Genomic DNA, 23,212 nt, shown 5'->3' on the forward strand with positions numbered 1-23,212 from the left:
GTGTGTGTGTATGTGTAAGTTAGTGTAGGGTAATGGATATGTGATAAAATTTTTAAATTTTTATAGGTATTAAATTTTTAATTTGGTTTTACTTTTTTATGGAATTAGGTCCGTGTTCGACCGCTCGGGATTACCGCTAGCTGCCTGCAGTTGTCATTTTTGCACTCGATTCAGGTATGTTTTTTTGCTTTCGCTTAGTATACGTAGCAGTGTTTGTTATTAGTTAATATGTATATGCATGTTAGAGAAGTAGGATTACGTGATAAAATTATCGTTGTTGGATGGGTGGATTATTTGTTTGTGTATATATTGTATGGAAATATTTGTTTGTGTTATTTATAGGTATTAAAAATTTTGGGTTTACACTTTTTAAGCCGTTATGCTGCCGAAATTTTAGTAGAAAAAATGTAAAATTAATTGAATGTTGAAATTGAAATTGAAAATATGTAATTAAAAAGTTAGTAAAATAATAATTTTTTTAGGTATTAAAAAAAACATTTTCAATTTAAATAATAAATAATTAGGAAAATATTTAATTATGAAATGTAATATATAATTTTAAATATAATAAAATGATATTATTAGTTTTAATAAGTTAGTAATTTTAATTTAAATAAAAAATGATTAAAAATTAATAAATGATTGAAAAAAAAATTAAAGAATGTAATATATAATTTAAAATATGATAAAGTGATATTATAAATTTGAAAAAGTTAGTAATTTTAATTTAATAATAAATTATTAAAAAAATAATAAAAGTGAAAAATGTAATATATAATTTAAAATATAATAAAGTGATATTATAAATTTTAAGAAGTTTGTAATTTTAATTTAAATAATATAGCATTAAACAAATAATAAAAGTGAAAAATGTAATATACAATTTAAAATATAATAAAGTGATATTATAAATTTAAAAAAGTTTGTAATTTTAATTTAAATAATAAAAGTGAAAATGTAATAAAATGATGTTATAATAAGTATAAATGAGCATAAGATATTGTAAAGTATATGATAAGATATTGTAAAATAGCATAAAATTAAATTTGTATTATCTTTTCTTGATCTCTTTGGTTATACACCAAAGATAGGATTTAACAAATGTATTTGTATTATCACATAGTGATAATTTTTTTTAAAATTTTACACATGCACGAAATACCTTAGACCCGTTTAGAGAGGCGGAGTCAGTAAGGACTCTTAAATACGCTTCTCCAAATTATAATAAAGTGTTGTATATGTAGTATGTCTACACCAGGTGGCAGCAGTTCGAAAAAGAAAGGGGTCAGAGGTAAATACAAAGGCAAGAATGTTGAGGAGGAGCTCTCCAAAACACAATCTGCCAAGTTACAGATTGAGCTGCACGCAGAGACTGGCACCCCCGTCGGCAAAAACGGAAAAAAATTCAACAATATGGCGAAATGGATGACTCGGATGTCTATCCCCATTAATAAATTCAAATGGGAAGATGTCAGTAGAGCTGACATCAATGCCCTCTGGGATAGACTTGAGGTATGTCTTAATAATTTTTTTAATTTCTAAATTACTATACTCTTATTAAATTGTAATTAATGTATTAATGTGTAACTTTTTGCAGACCAAGTTTGTCCTCCCACGAGATAACCCTACATTCGTAGACTACGGTGAGTACGAGATGTCAAAGGGTTTACGTGACTGGAGGGCGTGACCGCAAGAAAAAGTGGATACAAAATATTGAGGAGCTTGGACAGGAGAGGGCCGACATGTCACCTCCTGAGGGAGTAACTCAAGAGGTGTGGAGTGACTGCATCGCTTATTGGAGCACAGAGAAACAAAAGGTACATTTTTTTAAAAATTTCTAATTTTAGTAATGTTTAATTTATATAGTCAATAATAAATAATTAATTGTTAGAAAAATTATTAATTTCAAAGTAGAGCGTAAAAATAAAGAAAGCTCGGGGTAAGATGAAATTTCTAGGAGGCTGGGGCTCCAAGCCTATTGTTTCACATGTTGTCGAGGGGGTAAGTTTATATTTAACTATCATTCATTTAAATTTTTCTAGTAAAATAGCAATACTAATATATTTTCTCTTGAAAATAGGCTAACCCCGACACAGGAGAACTGCCAACTGCGGTGGAAACTTTTCAAAAGTTTCACCATAAAGGCAACAATTGGCGCAACGAGTACGCACAACAAGCTTACGTAAGTTTACATTTTAATTCAATTTTTATTTATTTCTTTCAATTTATTTTGTATTAAAATTAACCATTTAACTTATTTGTTTGTTTTAGGAGCAAATGGTTGAAATAGCGGCAACTCAACCAGCGCCCACTGAAGATGAGCCCGATGAGCCTGATGTCGATCCTACACAGTACCCCCGAGACTTACCTGTTATGACGCAAGTACTCGGGGAACGATCTCGACATCTTAGAGGCTTTGGCCATCTCCCCTGCATCGAAGGAGTTGGGGCCAAAAGAGCACCCGCCACGCATCCTTCGGCCCCCACCGACCGTTACAATGGAACAAGACGAGGCTTTACGAGAAAAAGTGGAGGAAGCGGAGCAGACAACTCAACATACGAGGCAGCAGTATGAGACACAACAACTCTACCTCAGACGATTCCAAGATCAGTTTGAGTATCTTTCTCGAGCTGTGCCGGGTTTCAACTTGCCTCCCATGGATCTTCCACCATTGCCCACTCCTGGTGCTGGATCGTCGGCTGCTCCTGCTGCTGGATTGTCATCGCAGCCTCCCGAGACTCAGAGAAACAACGATGACGACATTACCCGCCTATAGAACTGTACTTTTTTTTATTATCCGGTTCGAACATTTAACATTTTGTTTATATACTGATTTTAGTAGAACATAATATAATTAATGTTCGTTTATCTTTTAATGTAAATTATGTTGGTTTTTTTGTTAATATAATATTATAATTATTTTAAAAAAATTAATTAATTATATTTAATTAATTAATATTATAATTAATTAAATATAATTAATTAATTTTTTTTAAAAATAAAAATTAATACTTTTGCCGGCGCATTTTTGCGCCGGTAAAAGTAGCCAAAAATTATTGGCGCCAACCGTCAGATTGGCGCCAATAGTTTTGCCGGCGCACTATTGCGCTGGCAAAACTTTATCAAAGCAGGTTCATAGCGGATAAGGGCACTTTTTAACACCGGCGCTTATTTTTTACCGGCGTAATTTCTCGCCGGTAAAAGGAAGTTTTACCGGCGCATTTACTCTACGCGCCGGTAAAAAGTCTTTTACCGACCAAGCTTCCCAGATAAGCTTTGCCGGCGCACAACTGCGCCGGCAAAGCTTTGCCGGCGCAGTTAGTGTACTTTTGCCGGCGCAAAAATGCGCCGGCAAAAGTTGGTTTTCTTGTAGTGAATATTGGGCAAAAATCACTCAATGGCCGTACACTTAAAGTGACCATTTTCTAGTTACAATTTTATCAGTGTATTTCAACTACTTATTCTTCTTTCAATAATACCATATTTTCCAATTCAATCATATAAATGGCAAAACTATTTATTTAATAATTATAATTAATTATCAAATAAAATTGCCATTTATATTATTTATTAGTTATACCATACAAAATCTCTTAATTAATAAATTGACCCTAAAACCTCTTTTTTTTTTTTCACAATTAAGCCCTTGTTTAGTGAAAATTCATAAATAAGGCATAGTCTAATTTTAGAATTATAATTGATTAATTAAAATCAATTGACTGGGTTTGCAAGTAGTATTATCTCAACTAATGAGGGGACCATGGACCTATATAACTGAGCTTTCAATAAGTAGATCTAGAATTTACCAAGTAAATTCTCTAATTTATTTAATTCCGTCTTGCGCCACTATAGATTTGGAATTGAATAACACTCTCAATTATATAGAACGCTCTATATGTACCACGATATAGATACGTTATGACTATCCATTGTTACAATCCTAATAGTCAAAGATCCTCTATAGATGATCTACATCGAAAAGAGATAAATTTACCGTTATACCCTTCAATGTATTTTATCCTTAAAATACTTAGCTACCTATAAATGATATTTCAGTAAACTAATATAATTACTGAAGTGAGATCTCAATCATATATCTCTATTTAGCCAAGCTCGAAGGAAATCATCATTTTACTACCATGTTCTCAAGATGTAAATATCTCAGAATCATTGGTTAGCATTCACGAACACCTCTAAGAACATAAATAATACAATCAAGCTGAATCTAACCATGTTAGATATTTTTACTAAAATTAGACAAAAATCTTTAAATTTAACAATTTCAATAGTTCATGAGGCATTTATGATTTGATATATGTTAAAGTTTAGGGGATAAAAATTCTAATTAGCCTTATAAAAAATAAGATGGAAACATATGGGAGTACAATAATTTGGGAGTACAATAAGTATTAAATATAGTCTTCAGTCTAAAACGACTGAAAAGAAAGTAAAAAAAAAAGTGCATGCTTTTTAATAATGCTTGCTTGCTCGGCTATTCTATTCTATTCTATAATATGAGGAAATAAATACGAGTATAAATATTATTTGATAATTTTTCCATTTTTATTAGAAAAGTAAAAAAAAAAAAGCCAAAGAAATGCGTTATCGATTTAGACATGGATCCTTCACATTCAAGCCAATCATATCGCATTTCTCAAAGCCATGTCCTTCTCATTCACTTTCTCAATTCTCATTTCTCATATAAAATATTATATTATATATATAAACTAACTGTAGTTTGGTCACGGTTTAATAATCATTCCCAAGTTTCTCTGATGCTACCCCGTCATGATGAATAATATTGTAAGAGAGAGAGAGAGTTTTAATTTTGATAATTGAAGAGAAATAAGAAAGCTGAGTGTCATGTCAGGTCTTGGCGTGCATAATTGAGCAAGGTGGTGGTTTGGTTTGGTTTGAATCTTAATGCCCTCAAATTTAATGAAACGATTTTATTTTTCTACTCTTGTTTCCTTTCTCGAGAACTAAAATAAAATCAAATTCTGCCTCAAAAAAATAACTTCAAATCATAACACCAAACTAGTAAAGTAATAAAAGTGTCTCCTTTGAAAAAAGTGATACTCGTCTTTTGTTGTTACTACTAAACGATTCAACCAGCCAGTAGTTTAGTATAGCTTAGCTGGACTTTTAAAGTTGTAACCTTGGATTGTGACTCAACTGGGTTTGTTTTGTATTCATTTTTCTTAAACTATTTTCTTTTCTTTTCTTTTCAAGCCAATGGGTCTGCTGCTGGCTTTTGTAGACTTGTAGTTGTCTCACTGTTCAACCAATCTTCTTCTGATTTTTTCAACCCCAAATGCTGGCAATGGTGGTGTGAGTACTAGTGGGTGAGTTAAACTTTGCAATTTGTTCTCATATAAATTTTCTATCTTGTTTTTTATTTTCAAATATCAGTCTAGGTTTGGTCTTGGGGTTTATATTTGATCAAACTTGTAAGAAAGAGAAAAAGGGTTTTCTTTTTTGCTATTGGTACTACATGTTACAAGTTGGGATTTCCATTGTGTAATTCTCTAGATTTGAGTAATGGTTCTTGGGTTTTGATGGGTTTTACGCGGAGAGTGGATTTTGGGGCTTGTCTTTCTGTTTTCTTCTCAATAATGTGGTAAATTTATATTTATTATCATGTGGTTTTCTCACTATACAGCATAATATGGTGATCTTAGTTCAATATTCTATTTGATTTGATACTTTATATTCTGGTAGATTCTCAAGATTTTACATTTAGTGTTGTTAGTGATTTTGCTGTTTGGGTAGTTGAAGTTTAATGCTTGAATAATGTAACTTGCTTTGTATTTGAGATCCTATCTCTCATATATTCCTATACTTTTGCCCAAAAATAAAATAAAATAAAGGGAGATGCTTGTTGTCTACCGTTTTGGTGGTTTCTTCAACTGATACCAAGATGCTGTTTTCGGTTGCAGCTTTTCTAATTTCAACGGTTTAAAAAAAAATGAAAATTGAAAATATATATAAAAAAAATTAGATATGTATGTAATGTGTTTGGTTTGGAACTTGAAGCTAAAGCCTTTGAAGGGGTTTGTGGCATGAATCTTTTAGTTATTTCTTTTCTCTTTTTTTAAGAGAAGGAAAACAAAGAAACAAATAATCAGAAATAGAAAGATAAACAAATAGTGGGGGAGTGTGGTGGAGTCAGATTTGTGCTTGTGGGTGTCTCTGGTTTTTTTGAATAGTTTAGTGTTATGAGTCTGTTGGCATTGTCTCCTGTGCTGACTTGGTGAGCCCGAGCTCCGTGGGCTTTGCCGCCGACCAAGGAAACACACTCTTTTCTTGGCTCTCTTGCCATTCAAGAGAATCATTTTCTTTTCTTTCTTAAATATTGCCACAACAACCTATCTCCTCTTTCACATTTCTTTCTTAAGACTTTCTCAGCCTTGGTTGCTGTCAAGATTCGGTCTTGCCTTGAATAATAGCATATATCATTTACCATCTTTGAGATCCTACTTATTTGATTTATTTTCTTAATCTCAGGAAGTTGATTATATAGTGAGAATCTCTGGTCCACATCTTACACAATCTGGGAACTAACTTCTCTTCAAATCAAAGTATGCACTTTTGTATTAAGGAATGAGTGGTGTTTCATGCAAGTCTTTGATTTAACTTAGTTGAGTAGTGGGAAAAGTTTGTTTCTTTTAGCACCAGATCTTTAGCTTTCCCAATATGAAGTTTATGAAACTTGGATCGAAGCCGGACTCTTTTCAGAATGAAGGGAAAAATGTCAGGTGAGAGATCTTATGCACTCTTTTCTATTTTATCTATGTATTATGTTTTTTCTTTTCCTCCATTGATTTTGAAGATCTTGTATTGATGCACCCTTCCAATCTAAACTTATATCACATGTTTTTGCTTTTCTGGTTTTATTCAGTGGCTATCAATATATAAGCTAGTTACTTTGCCTTTTCTCATTGTTCTTTGTTTTTCTCCCATTATCCATTTCATTATTATTAAATAAAATGAGCTATTAAAGATTCTGTTTTGGACTATAGTTATTGCAGTTGGGAGAATGAGTAAAGACAACAATTCTATGATAATTGCTATCATATTGTTTTCTTACTCTTACCAACTCTTGTCATTTCATCCATAGTCATTTAGATGTAAAAAAAAATCATTGTACTGCACCAGGTGGTGGGTAGAATCTACTGGCTTTTGATAAATTTTGTGTGTTGCCCATTACTTAAAAGCATCTTATTCATTACCTGTTAGAATGGTGGTGGTTGAACATTACAACTTCTTGCTTTGTCTTAACTTTGTTATTTTACCTATGTGCGGTGGTGAATGTAAAATACTCCACACAAGCAGTACTGAACAATCTTTTACACATGTGCAGGTATGTGCCAAGTGAGTTGGCTACAGACATCACTGTAATTGTAGGGGATGTAAAGTTTAATCTGCATAAGGTAGGATCTATTATCTAAAGCTTTATATTGTATCGTGGCCGATACAAATGCACGTCTTTGTGTTTCTGTGGTATATCATGATGAAATGAGTACCTTCCTATAAAACTTTGCCCATGTATTTTCTTGTTTGAACAGTTTTGATTTAAAGCAATTTCTTCAGCTAATTTATACTAAAGCCACACACTTGTTTCCCATTTCGAGTTGAGTAATACATATTTAGTGTTGCTGATGGACTGAAAATTTCATTTGCAGTTTCCTCTTTTATCAAAGAGTGTCTACTTGCAGAAGTTGGTTGCAACAGCTAGTGATGAAAGCACCGAGGGAGTTGACATTTCGGACATTCCTGGTGGCGCTGAAGCCTTTGAGATCTGTGCTAAATTTTGTTATGGTATGACCGTTACCCTCAATCCCCACAATGTCGTCGCAGCAAGATGTGGGGCAGAATACTTAGGAATGCATGAGACTATTGAAAAAGGAAATCTCATTTACAAGATAGATGTCTTCCTTAGCTCTAGCATTTTCCGCAGCTGGAAGGACTCAATCATAGTTCTTCAGACTACACAACCTCTCTTACCAATGTCTGAGGACCTGAAATTGGTTGGCCGCTGTGTTGAGTCTATAGCTACCAAGGCCTGTGTTGATGTATCGAAAGTTGACTGGTCATACACCTATAACAGGAAAAAGATCTATGAGGAAAATGGTAATGAACCGAATTTGAATGGTGGCATAAAGCGTCCTGTGCCAAAGGATTGGTGGGTTGAAGATTTGTGTGAGCTTGAAATTGATCTGTACAAGCGAGTCATAACAAATATTAAAAACAAATCACTATTGTCTTATGAAGTAATTGGAGAAGCCTTGAAGGCTTATGCTTACAGAAATATGCCTGGTTTAAGCAGGGGTATTATCCAGTCTGGAGATGTGGTAAAATATCAGTCAACAGTAGACGCAATAGTTTGTTTGTTGCCGGCCGAGAGAGGCAGTGTCTCGTGTAGTTTCCTGCTAAAGTTGCTGAAAGCAGCAAGTCTTTTGGACTCTAGAGATATAGTCAAAGAAGAGCTTGTGAGAAGAATAGGGCAGCAACTTGAGGAGGCATCTGTAAATGACATTTTGATACGAGCACCAGAAGAGGACACTGCATTGTATGACGTTGCTGCTGTGCAGAAAATAGTCGAGGAGTTCTTAAGGCAAGATCAAAACACTGAGATTGAATCACTGGAAGACGGCGATCACCTCCAGAGGATGCAGCCTGGGATTTTATCTGATGCTTCCAAGTTGATGGTTGCTAAGTTGATTGATGGATATCTAGCTGAAATCGCAAAGGATCCAAATTTACCATTGTCAAAGTTTCTTGGTCTTGCTGAGATGGTATCAGGTATCTCTCGGCCTGCCCATGATGGCATATATCGAGCAATTGACATGTTCCTCAAGGTAAGAGCTTGAAAAGTATTTGCTGTTTCGATTACTATATGATTCATGGTGTTTAACATAACTATTTAAATGCAGGAACATCCAGGGATCACCAAAAGTGAGAGGAAAAGGATATGCAAACTGATGGACTGCAGAAAGCTATCTGTTGATGCTTGCATGCACGCCGTACAAAATGAGAGACTCCCACTACGCGTGGTTGTGCAAGTACTCTTTTTCGAGCAGGTGAGGGCTGCTGCATCATCTGGCAGCAGCACTCCTGACTTGCCTAAAGGCATCAAGGATTTAAACAGCAACACCTCACACGGGAGCTCAAGGTCCGCGACAACAAACACAGAGGAAGACTGGGATGCAGTGGCCACGGCTGAGGAGCTCAAGGCCCTTAGGGGGGAGCTAGCCTCATTGAGGTTAAGCAATGGAGTTGGTGGAAATGAGAGGAATGGTGGTGATGTTAAAAGTGGGGTGGACAAAGCTACTATAAGTAAAATGAGAGGGCTTCTTAAATCAAAGAAGATCTTTGCAAAGCTCTTTTCGAGCAAAGGGGCACAAGGCGAAAACAGTGGCTCCGATTCCTCGGAGAGTTTAGGCTCTGCCAATCCAGAAGAAGCTAAATCAACTCCCTCTAGAAATAGGAGACATTCAGTTTCCTAGTGGGAATTAGTTACCAGACAGAATAGGTTTTGGTCCTTTTTTTTTCCTTTTTTGGAGGTTCTCTTCTGTTTATGACATTAGCAACTTGGAAAAACTATGGTTGTCTTCTAATTAAGCAAGGAATGAAGTAAATATATCATTTAGAAGAAAACAATTTTAGGTTGATCTTGGAGATCTTGGATACGTACATATGAATAACGTTACTCATGCATAACAATAGAATATTTTCGTTCAAGTCAATAAAAGGAGAGTGAGAATTACATCACATATCATAAGAATAAGATAGGGCAAAAGTCATTGGTATAATCTACAGAACCCAAATGTTTTTTTTTTCTATTTCTTTTTTCAGAACTATTTTCTATTTTTAAATGTAAAAAAAAAAAAAAGTTATCCAAGAAAGAAATTAAATAATTTATCTTTGAAGTTTAGAATTCCCTTGGATCGACAAATATTGAAAGGCCGGGTTTGGACTTGGTCCAATCCCCAAGAGGCCCATCCCCATAACCCTTGACCAGCCTTTTTACGCACCATACATCATTGGCGCACGATAGGCTATCCCAGTGGGGAATCGCTAACCTCAACGGATCTTGACTAGCCACCTCAGTGGCCACCACTCCACACCTCAACTCCTTCGCCATGTTATGCGCGTGACCACAAAGCGCCCTAACCATTCTCTCCGCGCGTGGGCCTTCCCCTCCCAAACCATACAAAAACACCATCCCAAACGGCCTAAACACCTCCGGCACCGACGGTATCCTCATCCACGGCAAAGCCTTATCCAACACGCGCGTAAACTTAGCAGCCAAACGCCGTGAACGCGACGCGCCCCTAATTTCTAACTTAAAGACTTCTTGACTATTCCAAACACTCGCCACCGCCCACGACTCGGGCGGCTCAGACAAGAACGCGTCCATGCTAGACCCTACCGGCACGGCGACGTAAGTGCCGAGATGAAGCTTATTGTTGAGAACTCGATCAATGTCGGTCGGGAAAAACTCGGTGGCGGAGAATCGGGCGCGGTAGAGTGAGTCAGCTTCGGTTGGAGTGAGTTTGAAGATGGCGACTCGGTTGGCGTAGGTCGGGAGTGAGTGAGCGAAAACGGGTTGGACCAATACGGAAGGCGTACGGAACTTGGTGTAGTGTAATTTTTGGGTGAAGAGGTTTAGTGATGGTTGGTTATCAAGCTCAGTGGCCATGTACGAATATTCTGCCCCATTTTTTATGAACCAATTTTCCATTTCTTTAATTAATTTACACCCAATACCTTTTCGCCTGCACACATGTCACACCCATAAAGAAAAATAAATTAAATTATAAGAAGTGTCACCAAATTGATGTAGTATAATTGTATTATTTTAGTTGAAAAATTGCTAAAAATATTATTAGTGCTTAATAACGAGTATTGTTATTAGGCTTCAGCAGTGTTTAACACCTTTAAATATATTAAGGGTTAATTTCACAAATACACAAAAATAACAAAAATACGGTTTTACGGAATTTTAAACATTTTTACAATTTTTTTGATTTTATTTGCATAAAATACGGTCTTTTTATGTTGAAATTTTGTTCATTTGTTGTTAATTTTTTGTTATATGTATGTTATTTTTTGTTGTTTTTTTGTTGTTATTTTCATGTTACTTTTATGTTGTTTTCTTGTTGATTTTATGTTGTTTTCGTGTTATTTTTTTGAGAAACCGTAAAAATGTAAAAAAACATTCTTTGAACATAAAAATGTAAATATTTTACAAAAAATAGTGCCGTATGTAATTATTCCACATATCAATTTATTATTAGCTAACAATAATTCTTAAAAGTTATTAAACAATATAAAATAGCAGGGTTATTAAACAATATAGAATAAAAAGGTGTTAAGCACCACTAGAGCATTTTAACATTTTTGATTTAGAAAATATCGAGTGTACCTATGAGAAAAGGAGACTCTTAGGCCCAAAATGTAAGCCAACTTGGTGCAAATTGGAGTAGTATTATCAGTAGTTGTACTAGTAGTAACAGTTTTTATGCAACCTCTAACGATACCTACAATCTCTTTATTCTCAACACCCACTTCAGCTACCTGAATGAATATATATATAAAATAGTACATAACTTAATTAGTAACGTTTATATATTAAAAGAAAATGAACGTTAAGTAAATTGAGGAGAGAAGAGGAATAATATTAATTAACCAGCATGAGGAAGGATGGGGAGTGGCGAATTCTGGAAATGGGATCACCCAAGAGATGAGTGAAGAGACACATTTTGTTTGTACTGGAAACTGTTGTTTCACACTTACTCTCTAACTCTTCCACAGCCATGCTATCTTTTCTTAGATCTAACTCTCTCACACAAATCATCATCATCATCACTATCTCAGTACACCAACAGAGAATAAGATTTATATATAGTTAAGAATTATTAGCAAGGGCTTAGAGAAATGTTTTTATAGCAGGAGTGTATGAAAAAGGTGATGGAATAATATGCCAAAGAATCACTTTATATATATATATATATATAAAGAAAGAAAGCTATTGAAGTGTTAAGCTATATAGGTAATAATAAGCCAGTTGGGGAGTTACATAATGATTGGAATTCCTCTTCTATCGATCGACTAATAAAGGATGAGAACTGAATGATTGTACATTCCCTTCCTCTTCTCTTCTCTTTTCTTTGCATATTAATATTAATTTTGGTGTACGTATTTTTTATTTTTATAAATGTGTATGTTTATAAAATGAATATTATGTACAATAATGTACACACCTTTGGAATTTATTAATTTGAAAGAGTGGCCCTTCAGTTTTTTTTTTTTTTTAAAGGGGCCTCTCGTTCTCAATTCCCATATATAGTTTATGTAATGTAATAATAACTAATAAGGGCTTAATAATTTCAGTGTTTTATAATTAATGTGTGTGTGTGAGAGAGATGATGATTCTCGTCGGTTACAAATGCATGCCAATAATGAAGAGAGAGGTGGAGAGAAAGAGAGTAAGTGGAAATGGCGGCTGATGAGGCTTTAATTTACTCATAAACTTTTGTAAGTACTTTCTTTTTCTCTCCCATTCATTTATAAGTGGAATATACTGTAATATCTATTCTATATAAAGTGTGTCTATATAACCGAATTCTTAGTTTATGAGAAATTCATGGGTGACATCTTATTTATATTAAAAATAAAATAGTTTATTATTAAAAATAGAATGATTTATGAGAAATTCATGAGTCACTTTTTATTTATATATAATAAAATAAAAATAAAATAAATCTCATTAAATCTAAAAAAAAAAAAACATCATTAAATAAAAACAAAAAAATGACTCAACATCAAATCTTCAATTATACGATACATGTAATTACTCAAACATCACATCTTTCAATTATAAAAAAAAATAACTTTTTAGGAGGGAAAATATGATTGTCTAATAGAGCTAAAATAATATGTTTCCAGTGTGATGAAAAATTAAAGCAACAATTTTGTTAATATCAAAAAGTTTAATTCAATTAATATTATAATCTTAATTTTACGCTTTCTAGAATCAATATATGAACAATAATTTGAATTAATCTTATAATTTTAATTTTTTAAATTCAATTAATAATTATTTGTCACGTAATTATTAAGTCCTTTCCCTTTAATTTTCCTTTTGTTGATGATACTAATTTATTCATATTTTGATTTCTACAATTTTTGTGTTCAGACCATTAAAGTAGTGTTCTACTAGGGGATCTAACGAGTTTTGCCCCTTCGCTAATGGTCTCTAAGAGTTCAAATTCCAGTATTGTATAAATCTTCCATTTGTTCTATTTCTTATATTAACTGAAATTTTGCTATTTTTTTTTTAATTTACAACTTTATTGTTTATATCTTATTAGGGACATTCATGGAAATTAGGGTTTCTTTGAAATATACAATTAATGAGCATTACTTTTTTATCATAATGTATTTTCCATAGTTGAAAACCTCAATAATCTCTATCATTTAATATCAAATAAAATAAAATTATCATGTTGTATACATTATGGTTATTTAATAAGTAATTAGTGTGTTAAAATTGTCAAGCTGATATTTAGAATTGTTTATAATTGAATTGTTTCTTTGTCAAAATTAATATTAAATATATTTATATGTTTATAGGTTTATCTATTTTCTCTTAGATCAATCATGCTCATATAGCAAAAAAATCATACTCATATAGACATGTTATTTTCATTTTGTAATTTAGATCTTCTTAGTCATTATTTAGTTCACTTAAACCTTTTCTGATTATGGTAACTGAAGTTTTGTTTCTTTTAGGTACTCTATTACAAAGATCTGTATTACATGTATTATTTATTTTTGACTATGAGGAGGTGGATTTCTTTAATGGGAAACATATAGCGTGACAAATTATTGTTCATATATTGAATAATTATTTTTGAATAATGGGATTCATATATATAACTGTGTATATTGAATTCTTTATTCAAATAATTATTTTTTATTTTTATGTGATTATTTATTGTTCATATATCTAAAACCCTATTTGATTAAAGTTAAGATTATAAGATTAATTAATTTGTGATTTCTTCCTATACACATAATAATAATTTCACATAATAGCTAATAATATTTTTTCTTTAATTTTTAATCGTATAACTTTCAAATAACATAGAAAAAAATTAGCATAAAATTTAGTGTACGTGCCTCGCACGTAGCTTTTTACTAGTATATATATATATATATACATATATTTGTGTAGAGGAAAGATGGTAAGCAATCATATTCTAGGAGGAAATTACATTGTATAATTTTTATTTATATTTTCATATTTTTTTTTTTAGATATACCCACTTTTATGGATGATGTAACCTCGTTAAACTCCTTAGTTTATGTAAATTATATGGTAGACTCAAGTAGAAAATGAAGGTATATTAAGTAGGGATATTTGATTTTCTATACTTAGAAAATCAAAATTTTTTTTCCCTAAACCAAAAATTTAAAACCTAAAAAAACTATACTTTTTTTTTAAAACCCCAAAAATACCCCCTCACAATATTCTCTCTCTCTCTGCATCATCTCTCTCTCCCTCTATCTCACCCCAACCGCCCACCCTCACCCGAACCACCCTCACCCACGTCAACCCCAACCCAAACCACCCTCACTCCCGTCGACCACGAATCCCAGGCCCAGGGCCGGCCCTAGGCATAGGCGGGCTAGGCCCGTGCCTAGGGCCCACACTTTTCGGGGGCCCAAAATGAAAAAATAAAAAAATTTATTAGGCTTTTATTTAAGTAAAATTTAAGTGTATTACAAATAACAAATATTTATAGCTTAGTTGGTTGAGGTGGAAGCCATAATACCCAAGGTCATGGGTTCAAATCCCACTACACTCTTTTTTTTGATATTTTTTTTATGTATTTTTGAGGGCCTCAAAATTTAATTCGTCTTGGGCCCATATATTTTCAGGGCCGGCCCTGCCCAGGCCCCCCATCACCGGCGGTCGAAGCCCACGAATCCCAAGCCCCCTCTTCACCGCCGGTCATCGAAAGCCAAAAAAAAACAAAAGGAAAAAAAGGAAAAAAAGCCCCAGGTCCGATGGGGTCCGACCAATCGGACCCATCGGACCCATGGTCCGACCATCGAGCCCCCTCTCTCTAAGTCTCTCTCAAATCGAATGAAGAAGGAAAAAAAAAAAAAACCAGGTCCGATGGTCGGACCATGGGGTCCGATGGGTCCGATTGGTCGGAAATGGTCCGACCATCGGACCTGGGGTGTGGGACTCTTGGGACCGGCCGAGATAGAGAGAGAAAGAGAGATGCTGTGAGAGTTTGGGGGTATTTTTGGGGTTTTGAAAAAAAAAGTATAGTTTTTTTAGGGTTTAAATTATTGGTTTAGGAATCAAATTTTTTTATTTTCTAAGTATAGAAAATCAAATTTCCCATTAAGTAATCTACTAAAAAAATTGGTATATTTTAATAAAAAATAATATAAAAATATTTTTAATTAATAGATACAAAAAAGAAATATTTTTAACTTATTCCTTCCAAGTTCGAATCAATGCCTCCAACTCCAACAATTGCTTTGCTCATTCGTATTCACTAATTTTTTTTTTCTACATTTTCCACTTTTATTTATTGTAAGACCCAAAAAAAAAGAACGATGTATATTGCCCATTAGTAACTTTCATTATTAATCAATGTCTTAATCATCATTGCTTTTCTTCATAACAACTCTTTTTTCATACCACATATATACCATGACTAATTAGTTTATAGAAATGCCACGTTCTGATGAATAAATAAGGAAAATACTATTTTTATAGTATTATTTAGAATAAATAAGATTTGTTCCTCTTGCATAAATTGCTCGTGAAATATAAAAATTGTTACAAATATCTTTCTCTAGTTATATTCTGTTTAGTTCTTTAAATAATTTATTGATATAATACTAATGTACATTAATTTTAAGAATTCAAACAAAAAACAAATACAAAAATAACTGTTTTTAATGATGAATAATAAGAATGTATATATATGTATTGTTAGAACTAAAATTGTTTGTATATGTTTAGTGTTATTTTGGTTATCTTAAAATTGTTAAATAAACCATTGTATTGCATCTATACCTGTAACTTGTGGTCACAATAGCAAATTGGTTTTAAAAATGGATAGAATGCATGTAGCTGAACGAAGATATTTATAATGATTTATATAATTCAAGTGAAATTTTTGTAAAAAGAATTGCCAAAAATTGGTTTTTATCTTCTTATTTGTTTTTTAGTCCATGGAACAACTCCATATAATATAAAAATAAGATATTTTTCTAATTAAATTAAAAAAGTAAATATAAAAGGGGTAAGTTGAAAAATATTTCTTTTATTAATCAATTAATCAAATTTGCCTCTAATTTTATATTTATTTGAAACATACCTTTTTTTATATGTATTGTACTTAAAATATCCTGACATAAGAGAGTCACATGGAGAGTATCTTGTAGTGACAGGGGCAAAATTGATACAATGTTTAAAAAAAAGATAAAAATGATAGATTTTAAAAAAGAGGGTAAAAATAAAAGAGGACAACATAAAAAAGGTATAGAGTGTAATTTTCTCAATATAAAAACCCAAATTTTTTTAATATTATTACCCCTTCATAAGTAATACCCATTAAAAGGGCATTAGATTTATTGAGAAAATTAGACTCTATGTTTCTTTTATATTGTCCTATTTTATTTTTACATTTTCTTTAAAAATTATCATTTTTACCTTTTTTTTTAAACACTGAACCAATTTTTCTCCTGTTATTTCAAAATACTTTTCATGTAACTCTTTTATGTCAGGGTATTTTAGGTAGAGTACAAATAAAAAAGCTATATTTCAATTAAATATAAATTAGAGGTAGATTTGGTTAATTGATAAAATAAAGATGTATTTTTAATTTACTGTCCTTTTTTTGTTGGCAAAGCATATACACGTATATAAATTGAGAAGGGAAATTTGATTTTCTATGCTTAAAAAATCCTAAAATTATATCCCTAAACCTAAATGTTATACCATGGGGTCGGACCCATCGGATCCCATGGTTCGACCATCGGACCACTGGAGTTTTTCTTTTTTCTGTTTTTTTTTTTCAGTTTGACAGAGACAAAGAGAGAGAGGGGCTGGTGCACGGAGAGAGGGGGCTATGGGGGCCGGTGCGCGGTGCGCCGTCACCGTCGGTTGAGGCTTCGGGGTTGAGGCTTCGCGACGGAGAGAGGGGACTGGGTGGGTTAAGCCTTCAGGTCCGAGAGAGACGAAGAGAGAGAGGTGGCTGGGTGGGTTGAGGCTTCGGGTCCGACAGAGGGGGCTGGGTGGTCCTTGTCGTCGTCGTTGGAGGTGGTGCAGGAGGTGGTGGAGGTGTTTTGGCCGAGAGAGAGAGATATTGACTATGGTATAACATTTAGGTTTAGGGATATAATTTTAGGATTTTTTAAGCATAGAAAATCAAATTTCCCATTGAGAACTACAAGGGTACCCTCGCTGATGTGAACATTCTTTAATGATAGGCTCTAAATAAAATGTGAAATTTAAAGGGAAACTTATAGAAATGTTAGAATTTGGGTGAACTTTTACAAAAGTACTGTCACATAGAATTTTTTTCAAAAATATTGTCTTTTATAAAACAACACTAGAATACAAATAGAACAACTAAAAATAACAGTGAAACAACCAAAAATAACCGTAGAACAACAATGAAAATTGAACATAGAATACAGTATAAAATTTACTAATTATTTTCTAAAAAAATTCCGTCAGTAAAAAAATTAAAATTGTGGTATAAATAATCCAATATAAATTTAACGAGCCCATATATGAATATATCTATGTATTATTCTGCCAACTCAACATATATAAACAATCTGAAAATGCATATAAGGAATTATGTCCTTATACTATATATATATATATATATATAATACTGTACGTAGCGCTAAACAAGTGATGATACTTGATAAGCAGACTCATTTGCTCAATTACAGAATTAACTCAATTATATTTATATTATATCTATAATAAATATCATTAATATACAGCTTTCTATGTGGATCCGTCCTCACTGCAACCACCATATATATATAATATATAATTGGTCAAATACCAAACCAAATTTTGACCCTATCACAAAATAATACTTACATGCATATATATATACGATAAATTAACAAAAATTTGTACTAAAATTAGGCGTTGTAATATCATATAATACTTAAAAAAAAAAAAAAGTACATATGAATCCTCATTATCAAGCTTCGAAATGTTCGTCCAAGACCTTTGGATCTCCTCAAGGAGGATTATTCGTTTCTCGTTAACGTAGTGATATATATATATATATATAGGTTATACATATTATTTAAATGAGAGAGATTACGTATGTTTTATTTATTATATGTGTGTGTATCGTTAGGCTTAATAAGTGTGGTGCGGCTATTCGATAATTAAGCACAAACAGATATATTACTATATTCATATATAATAAAGTTTTCTTATTCCCTAATTAACAAATAAGTACACATTTTTGTTGGTTGCGATATTTGAAAAATGAACCTTATATAAAGGAACTAATTAAATGAAGCTGATAATAATCTTATGTCTTTATATATTAAAAGTGTGGCAATTTTTGGTTTAATAGAATATAGTTAAAAATAAAAAAGAATAATCTGTTAAATTTAACGATTAGGTTTGATCTCCCGTTAACAAATAATCTCAATAATTAAACCAAAAAATTAAACAATCTTTTAAATATTTATAATCTCTTCTTAAATTAAAAAAATCATGTTAGCCACATATCTCTCTAACAAACCTAATATTAATAATTTTTTTTATTTATTTTTAAAAAAGAAAAATCTTTATATATTAAAGTTAACCTCACGTTATCTAATGTTTTCTCTGGATAAGCATAGGAAGCAGAAATACCACTTCTATCTTTGTGTGATTGCAGATATACCAATTCTGTCATTGACCCACTTTTTAGCTTTATAAATGGAGATGTTCATATAATATTAACACTTTACAGAATATTTATAGATATAAACTTACATTACAATGATATGTTAAAAAAAGAACTAAATAGAATAATCTACTACTCCAATAATAAATTTATTTACAATTTTATAATTACACTAATATTATTTTTAATACATTATTAAATAATATTTCAAATATAAATATTTAATTTTTTCAAACAAAAAATTTGTAATCTTTAAAAATAAAATACATTCAATATCTTAAAAAGACCAAAATCTTAAATGAAACTAGCAATACGTGGCTCGGCACGTACATTCACCTAGTATATATATATATAAGCAAAAAACTACGTGCGAAGAAAAAAATATTATTAGTTATTAGGTGAGATTATTATTATGTGTATAGGAAGAAATCACAAATTAATTAAAATTATAATCTTAACTTTAATCAAATAAGGTTCTAGATATATGAACAATAAATAATCACGTAAAAATCAAAAATAATTATTTGAATAAAGAATTCAATATACACAGTTATATATATGAATCCCATTATTCAAAAATAATTATTCAATATATGAACAATAATTTGTCACGCTATATGTTTCCTGTTGCTCCTAAAATCGCCCAATATACGTGGACCAGTCAGGAAGGGACACGTGGATCAAACTACTTGAGAAGAGCTGCTAAGTCTTTAAATGGCACCAGGAAGCGTTATTCGCATGGGTCCCGGAAGATACACCTGGAGTACAAGGTACTCCCGGAAGCGAGCACAACTCAAAGGCACTCCGGGATGTGTCAGGTCTCTCCCGAGACATCAAGTCGCATTTAATGCCGCATGGGAGGAAGCGTGTTGGGACTGTACACGCAATAAAGTCTGACGGCACATCCCCCAAACAGCAGCGCTACAGTAATGACCATTTAAGTCTAGCGACGGCTACTCTGCGAAGAGTCACGTCAATCATAAGACAAAAAGGACATTCTCCATAAAAACCCTACAGCACCTAGGGATTTGACCATGCATCACCCATGGTATATTCATCGGAAATGCCCAACTTTATGGATACTTACAGACACATGTGTAAGTACAATTCTAGGGATTGCCCCACTAAAACACTATAAATACCCCCTCAAAGCTCATTTAATGGGGTCGGAAAAATCTTGGCTGCTAAAGAGCAAACAGAGAAAAAACTCACCAAGAACATTCCTTGTATTAAGGAGAAAAACATTCTCCCAAGTGTAAGATCTGTATTAAAGACATCCATAAATATCAGTGGCTCGTGGACTAAGGCTCATTAACGCCCCAACCACGTAAAAAGTCTTCATCTCGCTTTCGTACAGCTCATTATTATACTCATATTTTATTGGTTGCCGAAAACCTCGGTCAACATTTTGGTGCTTTCATTGAGAGCTGAGGAAAGCTGCTTCGCAACAAGCATTTAACTTCACAACAATGGTGGAGACGAGAGCTACACGTCACCCTCGCCCTCTAGAAGACGCTCAAGATCCCAATGAAGAGGATGTAGCCTCGAGGGCAGCAGAGGAGTCCGAGGAAGAAGTTCCAGATGAAAACCACGAGGAACGCCTCGACGAGTACGCTTACGATGATGGAAGCTACCAAGAGCTGGTGCTCCTCAGACAAAAAGCCATCGATCACGAAGCTGAGATCGAAGCTCAGAAAGTGCAAAATCAAAAAATGCATGAGGTGATGCTAGCCATGCAAAAAGCCATGGAGGCAGCTGGCATTCACGTGCATCCCAAGGCAATGGCCGCTGGACTCGAGGGGGAGCCAGCTACGTCTTCGCCCAATTCCCAGCAGCAAAGGCCTAGGGAACCTAGCCCTATAAGGCACCCTGCTGAGGAAAACCAAACAAAAAACCCTACTTCTGCCCCTGGTCGGAAGAAAAAGGCGCAGGATCCGCGTAAGGTCCGCTCAGATTTCCCTAAAGGGAAAGGTCCGCAGAGGGGCAAGCCCCAAAGAGGGAGTCTTGGCCCTCAGGATCGAGGGGACCGAAAGAGCGTTTCCGTGCACCAGGAACCGGGGGGTAGAGGAAGAGGGGGACAGAGATGTCCACCCGTTGATTTGAGAAATCAAATCAATGGGAATCAAGGTGACCTCCGGGCTCATCTTGATCAAAAAAGATACAGACCCGAAGTCTCCTCGGGTACTGTAAACGAAGGGATTATGGCAGAGCTCGCCAGCCTTCGAAAAGATATTGCCCGAGTCTCCCGGAGACAAAAGGGAGATGACTCCGACTCGGACAGTGAGGACCGGGAGCCCTGCGCCAAGCATATCCTGGAGGCGGAGCTCCCTAAAAACTTCAAAATGCCCGAAATGGCGGCATATACTGGGAACTCCGACCCCAGTGATCACCTGTCACGATTCAACCGAGTCATGACAGTCATGCGGGTCAGCAATGACGCCAAGTGCCTATGCTTCCCCCTCACTCTGAGCGGTTCGGCGGAGGAGTGGTTCAAGAAACTAGAACCAGGATCGGTGGGATGTTGGAACAAACTCCAAACCAACTTCCGGAGGCAATTTGTCGCCGCCAGGAAGGTCAATTTGGAAGTCAGTGCCTTGACTAACATCAAGCAACTACCCACCGAGACTTTGAAAAATTACATCAAGAGGTTCCGAGAGGAAGCCTCGAAGACCAAGAAAGTTGACGACGGACAACAGCTTGCGCTTCTCCAAGCAGGAATCCGTACGGGGACTCCCTTCTGGAACGAATTACAGCAAGAAGGCGCTGCTAGCCTTCAGGACTTCCAGAAGCGAGTCCAAAAATATATTAACCTCGAAGAAGCCCAGATCGTGGCTTACGGGGGCTATTATCCAACCGGGATAGCAGGATACATGCCAGGAGTATCGCCCTCGGGTACTGTCCCGACCGCGACCCCTCCGGTTAGTGGCATACAGTTTTCTGCCACTCCCGGGTACAACCAAGGGCAAGCTCTGCCCCCGGCGTCTTCCCATTACGGCAATTCGTCCGGGGTGAACGGACGGGCTCCTTCACAGGCTGCCCCAACCGCTAGCTTAACAGGCCCTACTCAAGGGTCTAGAAGCAAGAGGTCTTCCAAGGGCAGCACCCGGACGGGAGAAAAGCGCCAGAAGAAGGGGTATACCCCCCAATACACCCAGTACACAGAGCTCACGGATTCTCAGGAACGTGTCTATTTTGCCACAAGGCAGAATACGCACTACCGGAGACCCCAGCCATTGTACAGGGACAGCTCCCGGAGAGATCCGAGCAAAAGGTGCGAATATCATAACGACATCGGCCACAGCACCAACGAGTGTAAAAATCTCAAGGATGAGATTGAGAATCTGATCCGGTTGGGCCACCTCTATGAGTGGATCAAAAATAGGTTACCCCACCTTAACCCGGGGCAGGTGGCCGGGGGCATGCCTTCGGGGACACCAGGGGGTACAGCAGGAGTATTGCCTCCAGCTGCTCCCGCAGGTGACACCCAGCATATACCCGGACTACCGCCCCGGCCTAATGGACGGGTAGCCATGATCTCCGGAGGTCCCCATATCGGAGGAAACACTCGGAAGGAGCGAAAGAGATATGCCGAGGCCGCAAGGCACAGTGAAGTGTGGGAGGTCGCTCAACTCCCAGCTCAAAGGCCTCGGCTAATGGACCAACCCATAACGTTCACGGAAGAAGACGCCAAGACGGTGCGTTTTCCTCATCACGACCCGCTGGTCATAGAGACCCCCATTGCAAATAAAGTGGTGGCCAGGGTCCTGATTGATAATGGAAGCTCCGTGAACTTGCTCTTCAAAGAGGCCTTCACTGCGATAGGGTTGACCGACCGGGACCTCTCTCCTAGCGGATCGCAGCTCACAGGGTTTAACGGGACAACTCTAATCCCAATGGGAAAAGTCAGGCTCCCAGTTACCCTGTGCCCGGACACTCCACAGAGCACGTTTAAGTATTGCACCTTCGTGGTGGTAGACTGTCCAACAGCCTACAACGCAATCTTAGGCCGACCGGCCCTCGTCGACTTCGGTGCAATAACTTCTATCCGACACCTATGCCTAAAATTTCCTACCCAGGAAGCCGGAGTCGGAACGGTGAGGGGAAACCAAGGAGAGGCCAGGCAATGTTACAACGTTGCCACCCACTTGCCAGTGCTCATGGTCCGGGGGCCTCCTGAAGTAGAGAAGGCTGAAGAAGACGAGTTGGATCCTCGTATAGGATCCGAAAGGGTCGTAGAACCA

At 35.2% G+C, this 23,212-nt stretch overlaps 3 protein-coding genes across 5 annotated transcripts; 2 read left to right on the top strand and 1 right to left on the bottom strand.

Moving 5' to 3' along the window:
* The first annotated feature begins 739 nt into the window (after nucleotides 1-739).
* LOC133032086 (uncharacterized) lies at nucleotides 740-1,687 on the top strand. Its single transcript, XM_061105913.1, has 2 exons — nucleotides 740-1,512; nucleotides 1,598-1,687. Exons 1-2 carry the CDS (start codon nucleotides 1,246-1,248, stop codon nucleotides 1,685-1,687), a joined length of 357 nt encoding a protein of 118 aa, XP_060961896.1. The 5' UTR covers nucleotides 740-1,245.
* Nucleotides 1,688-4,618: 2,931 nt separating this feature from the next.
* On the top strand, nucleotides 4,619-9,674 carry LOC115703039 (BTB/POZ domain-containing protein NPY2). Of its 3 annotated transcripts, XM_061107109.1 has the most exons (6): nucleotides 4,619-4,895; nucleotides 5,233-5,345; nucleotides 6,508-6,758; nucleotides 7,364-7,433; nucleotides 7,686-8,861; nucleotides 8,937-9,674. In XM_061107109.1, the coding sequence occupies exons 3-6, from the start codon at nucleotides 6,697-6,699 to the stop codon at nucleotides 9,507-9,509; spliced, it is 1,881 nt and encodes a 626-aa protein (XP_060963092.1). In that variant the 5' UTR covers nucleotides 4,619-4,895; nucleotides 5,233-5,345; nucleotides 6,508-6,696; the 3' UTR covers nucleotides 9,510-9,674. The 3 variants fall into 3 exon arrangements, with proteins under 3 accessions (XP_060963092.1, XP_060963093.1, XP_060963094.1); XM_061107110.1 differs by lacking the exon at nucleotides 5,233-5,345; XM_061107111.1 differs by lacking the exon at nucleotides 4,619-4,895 and having other exon boundaries at nucleotides 5,334-5,620.
* Nucleotides 9,675-9,700: 26 nt separating this feature from the next.
* On the bottom strand, nucleotides 9,701-12,322 carry LOC115714769 (probable N-acetyltransferase HLS1-like). Its single transcript, XM_061107113.1, has 3 exons — nucleotides 11,696-12,322; nucleotides 11,432-11,583; nucleotides 9,701-10,781 (listed from the first exon to the last, which is right to left on the bottom strand). Exons 1-3 carry the CDS (start codon nucleotides 11,870-11,872, stop codon nucleotides 9,935-9,937), a joined length of 1,176 nt encoding a protein of 391 aa, XP_060963096.1. The 5' UTR covers nucleotides 11,873-12,322; the 3' UTR covers nucleotides 9,701-9,934.
* Nucleotides 12,323-23,212: the final 10,890 nt, after the last annotated feature.

This window comes from Cannabis sativa, chromosome X (assembly GCF_029168945.1).
Source record: "Cannabis sativa cultivar Pink pepper isolate KNU-18-1 chromosome X, ASM2916894v1, whole genome shotgun sequence".
Lineage (NCBI taxonomy): Eukaryota > Viridiplantae > Streptophyta > Magnoliopsida > Rosales > Cannabaceae > Cannabis > Cannabis sativa.